Genomic DNA, 14,889 nt, shown 5'->3' with positions numbered 1-14,889 from the left:
TGCAAGGACACTGCAATACGTAAATAACATAAGTTGAGTTGCAGTTAGTAAAAAAGTATAGCCAGATGACTCAAAATTTGAATTTGAGCTGCCTACTTACAGTCAACATCGTTACATCTGTAATGTCCCTTTAAGTTCATCTGGAAAGACTGTGATCTCATATTAGAATGCACCAACTGATCTATAAGAGACTGAGCTCTCCTGAAGCCAAAAGTTGGTTTGGAAGCACAGACTAGTACAGAACTTAACATATTCCAATGTTTAAATACTGCACTGCTGACACAAAAAGCATTTTTAAGACACCACTTTCTTTATTTCAACATATTTTCTAGAACAGTATAAAATATTTTACTAAAACGTCATTGTTAAAATTCCTTATCATCACTGTCATCTTTGCTCACTGGGATTCCAGGTGGATTACAACTATAAAAACTATTCAGTCAATTAACAAGTGAATTACAAAGTATGACACAAACATATGAATCTAACAGCAAAGATTTCCAGCAAAACAGATGAATGTGGTGGGGCTAGGCAGATTACAGATATGAGAAAGACTGATTCCCCTTAACTCCTATTACATATAAAAAAATATCCAGGAAACCCATCTCCCATCCTTTACCCTTTGTCAGCATTGCATATATTCTTCTCCAGTTGGACACAGCAGAAAGATTAAACTTCTTGAGTCTCAATTTAGGAATGTTGTCTCCAGGCTGACTTAGTCTTCCCCATGTTCCTGAGGGGGCGGGGGAGAGTTGGTGTTCCATTCACTCCCTGTTCTGCCAAGGGCTAAGGCATGGTAATACCTGAAGGTTAAGCTTAAAATGACTCTCAAAATAGGTTCTAGAACTGGACAGTAGAAATATGGGTACTGTGGAACAAGAGGGTATCCAGGATGTAACACAAGCTGGACCACTGGTGGTTTGAAATTCATCGGAGCAGTTTTAAAGGCAGCTGCTGGTCCTTTCATTCCTATAGAAAATTAGGTCATTCATAGAACACATTGGTTAAGCAGATCTTTCCCCACATTTCTCTTCTCCAAGCAGGCTGCTGCTCGTTCCAAAACTCTTCTCTGAAGATTATCAGCCACAAATCAGGGTGCTGCAGAAACAAGGGGGATTCTGATCAAATAATCTCTTTTCTTGACTAATGGGAGCTATGAGTCAAAAAGGGAGAAATAAAAATATTTACTTGATTCCCCCATCATCATTGCATTTCCCCCCATATTGTTTAATAGACTCTCTCAATTGACAGGAGCTTTGGGATGAACAACAGCTTGTTTGAATAAAGGAAATGTGGAGAAAGATCCACTTAACCAATGTGTTCCACGAACTCTTCTGTTGGATTCAACTTTACAATTTAAACTAGGCAAACAGCTAGTATAATTAACCAGTTAGCTTAATTAATAGGCAGTTAGCTGGGCAAGAAATAATCAGGGAACAAAGGGTATGGTGAAGTTGCATACCGATTCCACACATGGCAGGAGGATAGCTCCACTCCATGTTTTATGTGACATTTCAGTATACCCTGTGCCTGCCATCACTATTGGTTTCTGTGGGTGGATCATGCTCACAGGCCCATTTCACTAAAGGTAGGTTTTTTTGTTTTTTGTTTACCTTGGATTATTTATAAAGTTCCATGGAAAATTAGGAGGAATGTAAAACACAGGGAAGGAAGCAACATGAAGTAAAGATTCAAAACATTCAATTTGTAATCCTTGCCAAATTAACAGCCAAAAATGTTTTCATTTAAATGGTATGAACAATGAATTCTGCACCTCAGTTTCTAGAGGCTGAGAAACACAGAAGACTAAACCATTTCAGTTGGGTAACATAACTGTTAAATAAACATCTGCTAGTTTTAACACTTACTGAATAAACATTCTCCCCGCCCCCCAGCATAATATTCACAATAAAACCATTCTTTTAATTACTTGGTGGCCGCAATTCAAAAATGTGAGCTTACACAAGGGGCTTGCAAAGTTCCAGAGTTCCTTTATACAATAAACCACCCCCCTACTAAAAGTGGCTTTGAAATTTCCCTGTGTTTCAAAAGCAGTTAGCCATGCAGTGTTGGAGAGTGATATTTGAGAAAAGCAAGTTTAAAACATCCTTGAGCTCTCAGGACTACTTTCGAGGCATAACGACTCCAAATCGTATTTATTCAAGATTGTACAGGAAATAAGGATGCACTGTAACAAAATTGTTGAGAAAGGAGTTTGAGGTAATATAGTTAGGAACTTTAGACTATAATGCTGTGTATAGACTGCACCATCGGTTACTATGAGATCCTAGTGTGTAATTTCTGCATTGCTTAATGTGCCATGTTGACACTTATGATTTGCTGTGATTTCAGATATCTGCTTGGTTCCAGATTTCTACAAGTGAAATGCTATTGTGCTGTCTATTGGATGTTGCATCCTGTTGATTCTATTGACTAATTCTGTGTAACCTGCTTTGAGTCCCAGCAAGAAAGGAAGACTATAAATAAAAAAGCAAATAAATAAATACAATTCTTATGACATCCAGCATTCACTCGTGTTAGTAGAGAACAGCTGACCAAAAAATCATACTTTTAAAAAAGAATTCTAAATTGGTTTGTAATTTTTGATAAGTTCTTGTGTGGAATACAGTATTTAGCCTTGTGTAGTGTGTCTGGACAGGTGAATTTTAATTGTGTTACAGATTTGGATTGCGTGGATCTGCCCCTGGAACACGGGAGAGATTTCCTGATTTAGAAATCACCAGTCAGCAGATTCAAGAGAAGTCAGGAACCAGGTTGCTGTTCTTGTACACTGCATTCATTTCATCTCAATTCAGTTTTAGTAGTCAGTGAATATGCATCAAGTTTCTAACAGGCTTGCTAATCCAGTAAACCCAAATCACTGAAAACCTTCCCAGAAGCCAAATACAACTGGGTCTGAAAAAACTGAATAACATTCAGCTTTTGGGGCTTTTTAACCCCCCCCCTCGCTTGGCCACCATTTCTCAAGCCCAAGTGGACTTGGAAGCTAGCAAGAGGAGGGAAGGAAAGAGAAACTTCTATTTGTACATGGAGCTCTCTCCCCTGCTGACACTTTTCAAGCCCAAGGGTTCAAGAAACAGTATATGGGGAATGGGGGAAGAACTGGAAAACTTTGGATTTGAGGTTTTAAACATTTTAGTAACAGTCAAATAAAGCCAACTGACATCAGCTTTATTTGATTTAACTGAAAATTTCCAGGTTAAAAAAATCTGAATCTAAAATTTACCAATAGAAATTATAGATGCTCGTGCCTAGTTTCTAGCACTCCTAGTCTGAAGAATATGTACTGCACAGGTGCTAAAAGAGCACACTTTCATAATGCTCTGAATTTTTAAGCTTCGGAGTATATTCTGCCAGAAAATATGTAGGTATTAGGGGATGACAGAGTGATATGATTGGTTGATTCTAAAGTGTGCATGTGGGAGGGCTGTGCTGTGCTGATGTGACAGGATTTCAGAATGAAAGGACTGGGAGTGTCAAAACTCTAGTCATAGAGAGTTGAAGTTCTGTGTGAAAAGACCCAGTGTGTCAGAGGGTATACAGAGAATGTCAGAGCCTCAATAAACTGTTAGACAAAAGAAAGCAGAGAGTCTCAGAAAACTATGAAAGAGTAGCTGTCAGAAAGTATCGAGTGGATTTATGTTGAGTGAAGTTCTCAAATATTTGTTGTCTCAGTTGGATTTTATTTTATTTTGTAGATATTTTGCTTGAAGATACCTATCAGTTATAAATAAAATCTTATTTTGAAGAAACACTGGAATATCACCCTATATTCCTTACGAATGTGTAAGCCATCCACTTTGCCTTATAAGCTCATATATACTACCCAAAGCGGATAAAAAGTGTTTGTTTTTTAAACTTATGTTCCTGGTGGCAGCTACAATATGGGGAAGAATTAAGGGAACAAATATTAGTTGACGCATTATTTATTTTTTTATACAGGAAAAAAAGTGGACATTGCTTTTGGTAGCCGCAAGTGGAAGGGTCACCGCAACTATACTTGTAATAGTTTTTGTTGTTGACGACCTCTAGCTTCCTACTCATGTTGTTCTTAGGGTCCCCAGCCCCCAAGAGTAGTGTTTTGGGATACAGTGTGGGGATGTCAAACTGTTAACAGAAGGCCTTTTCATCAGTAGAAATTACAGTAGATCCAAGCTACTACTTCCTCTATAGGATTACAAGGCTTCTTTGGAGGAAGCATTTTTGAATGCCTGAACTAGAACAAGAAATAATGACATAAATTATTATACAAGGCCAATTAAATAGAAACTTTTAATATACAAAAAATTAATTAATCTAAAAGAAAGCTAAAAAGACAGAAGAATTCTGTGGATAAGTACAAATCACACAGAGTTTTAACCTCTTCAGAAAGCAAAATTAGAATGTGAAAGTGCAGACTTGTATGCAACATATAATCACCAGATATCTCTTATTTTAAGTCAATATATCTTAATTAAAAAAAACCCATGGCACCCTTTTCCTTTGATGACTCATTGCTAGAATATTAACCTGGCCACCAGTGTAACAAAGATTGCTAATTAATTAAAATTAAATATCCATAGGCAATCCATACTGGAGAATCCAATCATTCAAATAATTCCCCTTAATACAGAAATCATGCTGAAAAGAAACAACTGTTAGATTTGTATTATAATTAATTTTAAACATGAGTTAATGGTCATATCAAAGAGTTTTCAGCACTGTCTTCCTACATTCAAAACACAGCTGTATGAGCTCAAACATGTCCGAAAGTAAACTTTTTGAAGTTAAATGATCAGATCAACCAAATGATTCTTATGAAAGATAAGCGTCTTACACCATTATTCAACTGAAACATGTCTTTTTTCTTTGTAATTCTAGAATTTAGAGCACAAAACATGAGACTGCTGATTTCCACATGGGTTACTTTCAAGACAGAATTAAGTGAACATTTTCAGATAGAAATACTATCTAGATAAGATGGAGAATCTATTGAAAATAATGACACATTTCTTTACTTGTTACAGACCACAATGAAGAGCATCTTGAGAAAATAATAAATTCTGCTTTGAAGAAAACTTTTGGAACGGAATGTAAATGTTTCCCTACTAATCAGAGAAAAAGCCTATAAAAACCTTGCCTTAAAGTTCAGCTGCAGTCTGATAGTTTCCAACATTTCTTTTCTTTGAAAATCATGTTTAGGGGTACAATTCAGTGGTGGGATTAAAATACTTTAACAACCGGTTCCGGTGGTGGGAATTCAAATAATTTAACAACTGGTTGTTTACAAGCACCATTTTAACAACCGGTTCAGCCGAAGTGGTGCGAACCTGCTGAATCCCACCACTGGTACAATTTCTATTGAGAATGCAATATGAAGGGAGGATTATAATCTCTCCCCCAATCCCACCCACCATTTTTACAATGTAAAACCTCAAGGAGTCAAACTTTGTACAGTTAGGGCAAATATACTGGTACAGTACCTGTATATGGTTCTATGCTACCACAACTTTCAGAATATAATATTATATTCTACATGAAACTGTCTTTGACAATGTCTCAGAAACTTCAACTGGTATAAAACGAGGCTACAAGACTCCTGTCTGGTGGTCTGCTCCTTAGAATACTACATCAGTGCTGCATCAACTCTATTGGTTCCTTGCATGTTTCCAGGTCAAAGTTAAAGTTATGGTTGTTACCTTCAAGGCCCTTCATGTCCTACTTATTGTACTGAATTTCCCAGAATAAGTCACACAAGAGATCTATATTTAGAAATCTTTTTTCCTTTCAATGCCCTGTTTTAAGGAGGTGGGAGGCAAGAATGTAGGTAAGGGGGGGCTTTCCTGGGTTCAACCCCCCATTGTATGTCTGAAGCTCTGCCCCCCAATTGTGGGGTTTTTGTATTTTTAGTGGTTTTTTCAGTTTTTGGCCTGCAGGGGGCGCAGTTTTTAGGCTAGCAGCACCAAAATTTCAGGGATTTTTTGGGAGACTCTGTGATGATACTTGGACCCCCTGAAACAAATGTCACCAAACCTGGGTGGTATCATCAGGAGAGTTCCCTAATGATACCCTGAAAGTTTGGTGCTGCTTGCTTAACAATTGCATCCCTGACAGCAGGCACCCCCCAAATTTCCCCAGATTCTCCTTTTAAATCCAACCCCTTCAGCATGGATTTAAAGGGAGAATCTGAGGTCCCCAGTTTAAACATTGAAAGTGATGCTGTTTCAGGGTGGGGGAAAATCCACCCCAAAACAGCATCACTTTCAATGTTGTTTTAACTGGGGACCCCAGATTCTCCCTTTACGGTGGATTTAAAAGAAGAATCTGGGCTCCCTAGTTTAAACACCATTGAAAGTGATGCTGTTTGGGGGTGGATTCCAGCATCACAGCAGCCGGCCATTTGGGAGGGGCGCAAAACTCAGTTTTGCACCGGGCTCCATTTTCCTTAGCTACGCCTCTGCCCGGAGGGGAGGGCAGAAGGGATTGCTGGCTGCCAGCTGGGAGCCCAGTCAGTGGGGGGGGGGTGCGGAGTGGGCGGGGCAGGGGAGTCTGCTGTCCCTGGCGTCGGAGAGCTGCTTTTATAAGCACTGAGGCTGGGGGTGGGGCTTGTGGAGGCATGGCCATGGCCCCAGGGGCAGGTGGGGGTGTGACCTACGTCACTGGTTGAGGAAAGCAGCAACTTTCCGCTTCAACCAATTAAGTTAACAGATCAGGATCTTGAATAAAACAGTGAATTAGAGCCAAAGTATGAAAGCCAAAATCACATATATATGATGTATATAAACATGATGTTAAAACTTACATATGCTTTATTCAACAACATTTGCATTAAATGAAGAGCCAGTGACAGAGGGGTGTGTGTGTTAAGTGCCATCAATGTGCTTACGTAAAAACAATATTAAAATCAAATACTTTACATTATCAAATAATAATATTCACATAGTGTTCTTCTGAGTCTGGGAGGGGTTAATATGAAACCTGAAATATGATAAATTCTGAGCTTCTATACTCCTGGATATAAGATTTTCTCTAATCATACTTGAAGGATAAACCATAGTTTTCAGATTTGACTGGACTGTCAGAGTCATTAACAGTGGCATCTTATGCAAGTAAATCGCAGTGTATTCAGTGAGGTTTAATTGCAGACAGGTGTTCATAAGACTGCACTGCAATTTGCAGCATCAAAATATGAGATTGCATTACAGAATCATCTGAGCAGAGCTGTAGTGAGGGGGAACTACGCCTGGAGCAAGTGTGCGCCCTGCGCCCTACCCCGGCACGTGCCCAGTGTGTCACACCCCACCCTGTCCCCTTGGTGCTACGCCACTGCTTATGAGTGATTGCAAAGACATTTGAACCACAGGCCAGACTTAACAGTGCGACAGCTGAAGGTTGTTCAGCAGATGTCCCAACATGGTGTTTGAGGTGTCATGGCGCCTGTTGACATCTTTTCTAGTATCCTTCAATGTTTTTAGGAAGTGGGAGGGGCAGGTAGGGCTTTAGTTTAGCAAACCTTCTGATTAGTTATTGGATATTTGATTGGCTGAGCAGATTTTTAAAAATGCTACTACAGCATCAAGGCCTTCATTGTATGACTGAAGTTACACTGTGGCAATCATTTTATGGCTGGCTCTCCCTCCTGCAGCAGCCATTTTGTGGCTATGCCCACCACACCATGTCAGAATTCCAAAGGCGCCATCAAGCTCAAAAATGCTGGTCACAAACCAAATGCTGGGGACCCCTGCTATTACAGTAAAAAGATTAATTAGATTATTTGAAAAAGGATCAGGACACAAGCCAGCCATCCTTCAAACATAGTAGGATTCGTGTATTTGTGCTATATCCAATGTAAAGTAGGATGCACTATTAATTATTGTCAGTAATTTCTTACCTCTGGTCCTGGAGGGCCTGGTGGTCCCTGGGGTCCAGAGTCTCCTGTTTTACCCTAAAATTAGAATGCATTGTGAATTTAAAATTTGCAGATCCGCAAAAGATGTTTCCTATTTCTTAACACAGTCACAAACCAAACAGATGCACTAAATTTTAATGAGCAGCAATAATTCTACTTCTTGAATTGATTAAAGGCATTTCTCATATAAAGGAAATAATAAGTATCCCATTTATAGCCATAATAAATCAAAAGGAAAGAAAACTAACCATGCAGATGTATGTCAACATATATAGGACAATCCAAACTGAAAGGGCTGTTCAACAGTGGAATACACTGCCTCGAAGTGTGGTGGAGTCTCTTTTTTTGAAGGTTTTTAAACAGAGGCTGATGGCCTTCTGTCAAGGATGCTTTGATTGTGTATTCCTGCATGGCAGGGAATTGGACTGGATGGCCCTTGTGGTCTCTTTTGACTCTATGATTTTATGCATATGCTATCATTTAACAAAAATTCAGAAATAGATTAGCTGATACCTGTTATCTAACTAATATCAATTTGTTTAAAAACTCATGAGCTTCTGTATTCTGCAAAAACAAATAGTGCATAAATCAAAAGGCTGCCTATTTTGGATTGACAACTTTTATGGCTCTGTGCCATATCTGATAATGTACAATCTTCTGCCAAACAGAATGTTTACATACAGCCATTGTTCAGACGTAAACAGTGCTGTGATGTTTTCCCTATGTAAATATTTTGTCTGGCTTATTTCTAGGTTTAAATGTGAAGTTTTATATGTATGTGATTTAAAAAGCAGACCTGTGCGTAAGAAAAAAGGGAGGCTAGAGGGGTGATTGAATTGATGGATTGTAGATAGAGAGAGGGAGACAGTAAAGTGTGTAAAGGGATTGAGTGGGGTGCAGTAGCGTGCTCTGGGGAAAATAAGTCTCTGTGAAGTTATAAGCCTAAGTGGCAAGTGAAGAAAATATGCCTGTGTTCAAGTCATTGTCCTATGTGGCAAGTCAGGAAAATTAAACTTATGCAAGTTATTAACTTAAGCAGCATGTGAGAAAATAAACTTTGGGGCTATTTCTATTTAAAGAACTTTAGAGATCCTACCTGGAACCATAAATCATACTGGTAGGCTGTTATAAATAAGCTCTACATTTAAGAGAAACAACTATTTTATTTAAAGAAAAGGATCTCATTTTACCTCACAGCTACCTCCACACAATGACTGTTCTGTCCTACCATATAAAACTAAGCCAACCTCCTGTTCTTTAGGTCCAGCTAAGAACTTTAGGGCAAGAGCCTTTGCTGGCAGTGAAAATAAGGAAGGCAAGGAAGTAGCAGAAAACATGTCACTTCAGAACACTGCAGAGAGCTGCCTTTACAGAGGTTACATATGAGTGGTCTCACAGAAAAGGGTAAAAATACTACAGGTGGTCTGAAGCACTAGCCATGTGCTACAAGGCTTGCACACTCTTTTCTCCCTTGTCTGTTCTCGTCACACCGCAGTTGCCTCCCTTTCTGTTTCTTGACAAATACTCTTACATCCGAATCAGACAACCTATAGTTTTTACAAACCATAGTTGCCTTGAAACCAGAATAACCAACCATTGTGGTTTTACAGTTATAGTTTCCAAGCAAGCTATTCTTGGTGTAAACCAGATTTTAGCCTGTTCATATGTAACAACAAACTGCAATCCACTAAGGAAGACATAAGGGAAAAAATCCAAGAATATGACTGGAAGAAGAACAGGAGTTACATGTGAATCCAAGATTTGGGCACAATACTGAACAATATGATATATACACATCTTGTGTCTTTTTATTTTAGTAATCTATAAATTATTTTAAATTCAAATAGCGAGATCTTTCTGAATTATTTTTCTTTCATATAAGTAAAATAGACTAATGATATGCTTCCATCTCAATTTTTTCCCCAGCCAACCCAATTCTTCTAGTGTTTCATGTTTCCAGGTTCTTCTAGGTATGAATTTAGTTCAGCTGGACTCAGGGTCCCTACTTCTCCAAAGGAGCAAATAACTCTGCCAGAATTGATAGAAAAACCTATAGCTGGCTGATTATGCATAGTGAGGTTCCCGCAGCATCAAAGAGAATTGGCCGGGGAGTCTTTATTTTGGGGTACGTTCAGCATTATTACCCACTGCCCTGCTTGCCAAGGGGCAGGCACTACCCACCAACTGGCTTTTTGCTTGTGTCAGGGAGGGAGAGGGAGACGTTTCACAGGTTCTCTATTGGGCATGTGGGCTTTAATTTTTAATATAATCTTTAATGTTTATCTTTAATCTTATCAATATATCAATCTATTGACAGATCAATATATCAACATAAAATGGTGAACTATTAAAGAAAAGTCTTGAATACAACATCTGTACACTTTGTCCAAACACTTGTCTTTTATGCAGGGAAGTGAGGGGAGAGTAATGGTGGTGTGCAAACTACAAAACCTCAACAGGACTGCTGTTTGCTAAGGTCCCAGGTTCACAATCATCGGTCTCCCGATGTGCTGTAAACCCAAGTATCAAGATCGATGGTCTGGAATCACTGATTGCTTGTGTATAAAATTACATCAGTTTGCATCAGTTTGTTAATCAAATGCAGGGGCAAGTCAGGTGTTTTGATTTATTATTACTTTTTCTTATTACTTTTTCTTTTTTAGGGTTAGTATTTATCAATCTATAGATATGGCTATATAACTTTTTAAAATCCAAAGATCTAAAGATATGCAGAAGTGGGATGTAGTCAGCAACAGGGAGGATGGCTAGAGGGAAAGAATGCAAAGCAATGCAAGGGAGTGCGGGAGTAAGACTAAGTGGGCTGGCTGCGGGCAGAGGGAAGAGGTCCAAGGCAAAGCTGTGTCTACTGGCAAAGCTGTCCAGCTCTGGCAATGAAGCAAAATTAAAATCATGCTTTAAGTGGATTTGCTTGCTGTGGAAAGAGTGGAAAGTGAAAGTGAGGCTAGAGGAAATGTATTTGTACAAGAAAATCTTGCCAGATAACACTTTGGGTATAACTGGCTGTTAAGAGGTAGAACATGTGCTTTGCATGATCCCATGTTCAGTTTCCAGCACAAAGAATTAAGGATCTCATAAGACCAGGCTGGGAAAGATATTTGCCTCAGAAAACCATCACCATTCAACAGTTGCCAACAGTGTATTGGATGGGCTGATTGTCTGAGTACTACAAAGTAAACTTAACCACTCACTGGTTGGGAGGAAAGATATGCTCTCAAATGTATCACACTGAAAATCCACTGCTTACATCTCTTGAATGCAGTGTAAAATCCAAATATATAATCTCATAAAATTAACTTAAGAACTACAGAACACCTTAAGCAATAATCAAACCCATAAACTTTGTTCCCTCAAATAAAATATCTGAAACATTATCAGGACTTGAAGAAAAATGGGAAACTTGCTTTAGAAAATAATGGGTGTGGCTCTATCAAACTGCATATAGTTTAAAGCAATAATGGGTGTGGCTCTATCAAACTGCATATAGTTTAAAGCACCCAACCACAGAGGAGTTTCATATATTCTCCATTCCTCCCTATCACTCAATTTATTTTGTAACACAGAATTTATGCATTTTGCAACAGAAGTATCTTATATGGCACACAGAAGAAGAATTAGATGGCATACATGAAGCAAGAATGAATCTCAATTTCTTACAATGCTCCCTCATGCTGCCCACATATATCACAGTGCTTATAATAGTGGAAGTGATGAAAAGAAGACACTATTAAACCCTGTAGAAGTCTTCAACACACCATCCCACACCTAAAATGACTTGGACTAACCAAGTCTTGGACTAACTTGGACTAACCAACTTGGACTTACTTGGACTTTTCTGGGCTGTCTCGCTATAGGCTGATAGCAGGAGCAAAAATTACTACACCATGGCCACACAGTGAGGAAAACCCACAATAGCCAGTTGATTCAGACCATGAAAACCTTTGACAACACATTAATTTCAAGATGTTTTTAAGAAATACAGATTCTGCAGTGTGTAAAATGTGTTGAAATACACAGAGTAGACATTGTTCCGGTTAAGTATTTCCTAAAGGAGCCAATTGCATTCTGACTGAATCTTAACTGTTGGTCATAAAACCATTAACTAACATAGCAAGGAATATAAAATTCAAGTGATAATACATACCGGGGGACCAGATTTTCCTCTCACTCCAGGAAGACCTGGCAAACCAGCAGCACCCTTTCAGAAAAACAATTAAGTTCCTACCATTTCAATGAAAAATGACTACACAGTTCCATTGAAACAAAAAACAGACACTGTAACCCTTTTCTTCATTTTTTAAATTCTATTAGGTTAGAGAGAAAAGATTTACACAGAAGATCAGAAATCTCCTATACAGATATATTCTAAATCCCTAGCACAGGCATTATCTATTTTCTACATTTCATATAGGCTGAATAGAACATGATTTAAAATTTTCCAGTGAAAAAGTTACTTATCAATTTCTTTGATGCGTTTATTCTTATACCAAGTTACAGGGACAAATATTATTTAATATAAAGATTTTATTAATTCTCAATCAAAATACATATAAGCATATAGACAAAGAAATTTTTAAAGCAAAACAAGTAGTTGGAGGTGGAAAAGGCTAAACATGACAGAATTGAAGGGAAACTGTCTTTTCAGTATCTGCAAGAAAAAAATTAAGACACTAGAGGGGGGAGTCCCACACTACCAAGTATCTCAGACCCCTTTCCCCTCAGCACATTGACAAATTGCTCAGAAGGAGAAACTTTAATTGGGTGATATCAGGAAGATACCAAAGGGTTGTCCCAGGAACTTTTACTCAAGTTGATATTCTTTCCAAACCGTCCCAATATATAGATGGGATTTAGATCACATAACTAACATCAAGAAAAATGTAAGTGAAAGCTCACTTTAGATTCCTGCACTTGTCACCTTTGTTTGTGTCACAGGTTCCTGTGGCACTGCTGTTGAAATATTTAATGTATAACTGGTTGTTTGAAATTATGTAGAAGGCAAGGGTTGGACATTAGAAAACAGAAGGTTGCTTTTTCTGAAAAGCAATCCCATGCACCTTGCTGAACTGGAATTTGGCCTACAAAACATTATGGATATTTGGGCAAGTGGCTACACTTGCAGATTAATAAGCAAAATGACACAGAATATGGCCAAAAATGAAGAGCTTAAATGTCTAAGATGATTAAATCCTCTAAAAGGTTGTTGAAACAGAATTAGACATTCTTACCTTGTCTCCTGGGTACCCCAGCTCTCCCTGCTCTCCTGCAATGCCTCGTTCACCCTAAACAATGCATTATTATACACAGACCCATCAAGAGCATTATAAATAGAATGTTTATTAAGTCCAATAGGCATAGAAAAATTAACTATATGTTTGGTATTTTATAACAGAGGAATAGTACAATTGTTGAGCCTTTGGGGGTAAGGTGGTCTGATAAATTGAATTAATAATAATAATAATAATAATAATAATAATAATAATAATAATAATAATTATTATTATTATTATTATTATTATTATTAAGACAGCAAAGTTTGATATCTTGGACACTAGTAAAAATTAAGAGTTGAATCCCATGGATCCTTTCTACTAGTGGTGGTAGCTTCCTTCAGTGCAAGGAAAGCTGCATTATAAATGGAGCTAGGCTGGGCGAAAACCCTAGAAATTCGGTAAAATTCAGATTTATTTGGGCATAAAATTATCTGTATGCCCAAATAAGACAAATAACATATTTGGATATACCCAAATATTTGAGTATGCCCGAAAAATTCAGGTCCATCTGATTTTTTTGGTATTTTTTGGTGTTGTTTCGTGTTTGTGCCTGCAGGGGGCACATTTTTAAAGCTAGCAGTACCAAAATTTCAGGGTATCATCCGAAGACTGTTCTGATGGTGCCAGTTTGGTTCAGCAAGTCCAAAGTTATGGACCTGCAAAGGGGGTGTCCCATCCCCCATTGTTTCCAATAGGAGCTAACAGGAGATGGGGGCTACCCCTTTGAGGGTCTATAACTTTGGACCCCGTGAACCAAACATCACTAAACTCAGGTGGTATCATCAGAACAGTCTCTGAATGAGACCCTGAAATGTTGGTGCAACTAGCTTTAACAATGTGCCCTGACAGGCACCCCCAAAATTGCCCAAGATTCTCTGCTCTGCAGTGATTTGGCACCATTGTACCTAATGGGGAATTTCTGTGCAAGCTGCACATTTTTGAAAATAGAGGCACCAGACTTTCAAGGTCTCCAGGAGGCCCTTCTGGTAATAGCATCCAGGCTTGGTGAACTTTGCTCTGGGTGTTCAATTTTATGGGCCCCAAAAAGACTTATTTTGCTTCCCCACTCCTACACATGAAGCCTGCTGGCTGAGTTCTCTTAGAACTCTTTCAACCTGCCCTCCTCACCACTGCCCCCAGAAGCAAAGTTCACCAAGACTGGATGCTATTACCAGGAGGACCTCCTGGAGTCACTTTGAAAGTCTGGTGCCTCTATCATCAAAAATGTGCAGCCAGTGCTTACACACTCAGAAATTCCCCATTAGGTACAATGCAGACACTGCAGAGCACAGAATATGCCAGGATCTTCAGCAAATTCAATGGTGGGAAAAATTAATTAACTTTTCCCACCATAGACTTCAATGGGATTTGCTGTTATGCCCAGCTGGCTCTGTGCTGGAGATTTGGGACAGGCTCTGGGGTGTGTGTGTTCTCAATAGGGGCATCTAATTTCACGCAGGGCTGCTGGTGTGAGTCTCCTGAAAGGAACCAGCCAACTTTGCTAAAATTTGATACCACCTGAAGTTTGGTTCAGGAGGTCCAAAGTTATGGACGCTCAAAAGGGTAGCCCCCACCTGCTGTTAGCTCCCACTGGAAACAATGGGGGATGGGGCACCCTCGTTGTGGGGTCCATAACTTTGGACCGCCTGAACCAAATTTCAACAAACCTGAGTGGCACTATCAGGACAG

General features: G+C 38.8%; 1 protein-coding gene across 3 annotated transcripts in view; it reads right to left on the bottom strand.

Annotated features, from left to right (window-relative positions):
• COL24A1 (collagen type XXIV alpha 1 chain) overlaps window positions 1-14,889 on the bottom strand; it is a 247,645-nt gene that overhangs the window by 136,255 nt on the left and 96,501 nt on the right. For all 3 annotated transcript variants that reach the window (XR_007244588.1, XM_048497359.1, XM_048497360.1), the window contains 3 exons: window positions 13,156-13,209; window positions 12,072-12,125; window positions 7,892-7,945 (listed from right to left, as the gene is read on the bottom strand). Coding sequence is in view for 2 of the 3 variants with exons in the window: in XM_048497359.1 (XP_048353316.1) it covers window positions 7,892-7,945; window positions 12,072-12,125; window positions 13,156-13,209 (162 nt within the window). In the remaining variant the exon portion in view is untranslated. The remainder of the gene's footprint in view (window positions 1-7,891; window positions 7,946-12,071; window positions 12,126-13,155; window positions 13,210-14,889) is intronic.

Source organism: Sphaerodactylus townsendi, linkage group LG05, assembly GCF_021028975.2.
Source record: "Sphaerodactylus townsendi isolate TG3544 linkage group LG05, MPM_Stown_v2.3, whole genome shotgun sequence".
In the NCBI taxonomy this organism is placed as follows: Eukaryota; Metazoa; Chordata; class Lepidosauria; order Squamata; family Sphaerodactylidae; genus Sphaerodactylus; species Sphaerodactylus townsendi.
The sequence above is the reverse complement of the archived record's forward strand: the minus strand, read 5'-3'. Positions and strand labels throughout refer to the sequence as shown.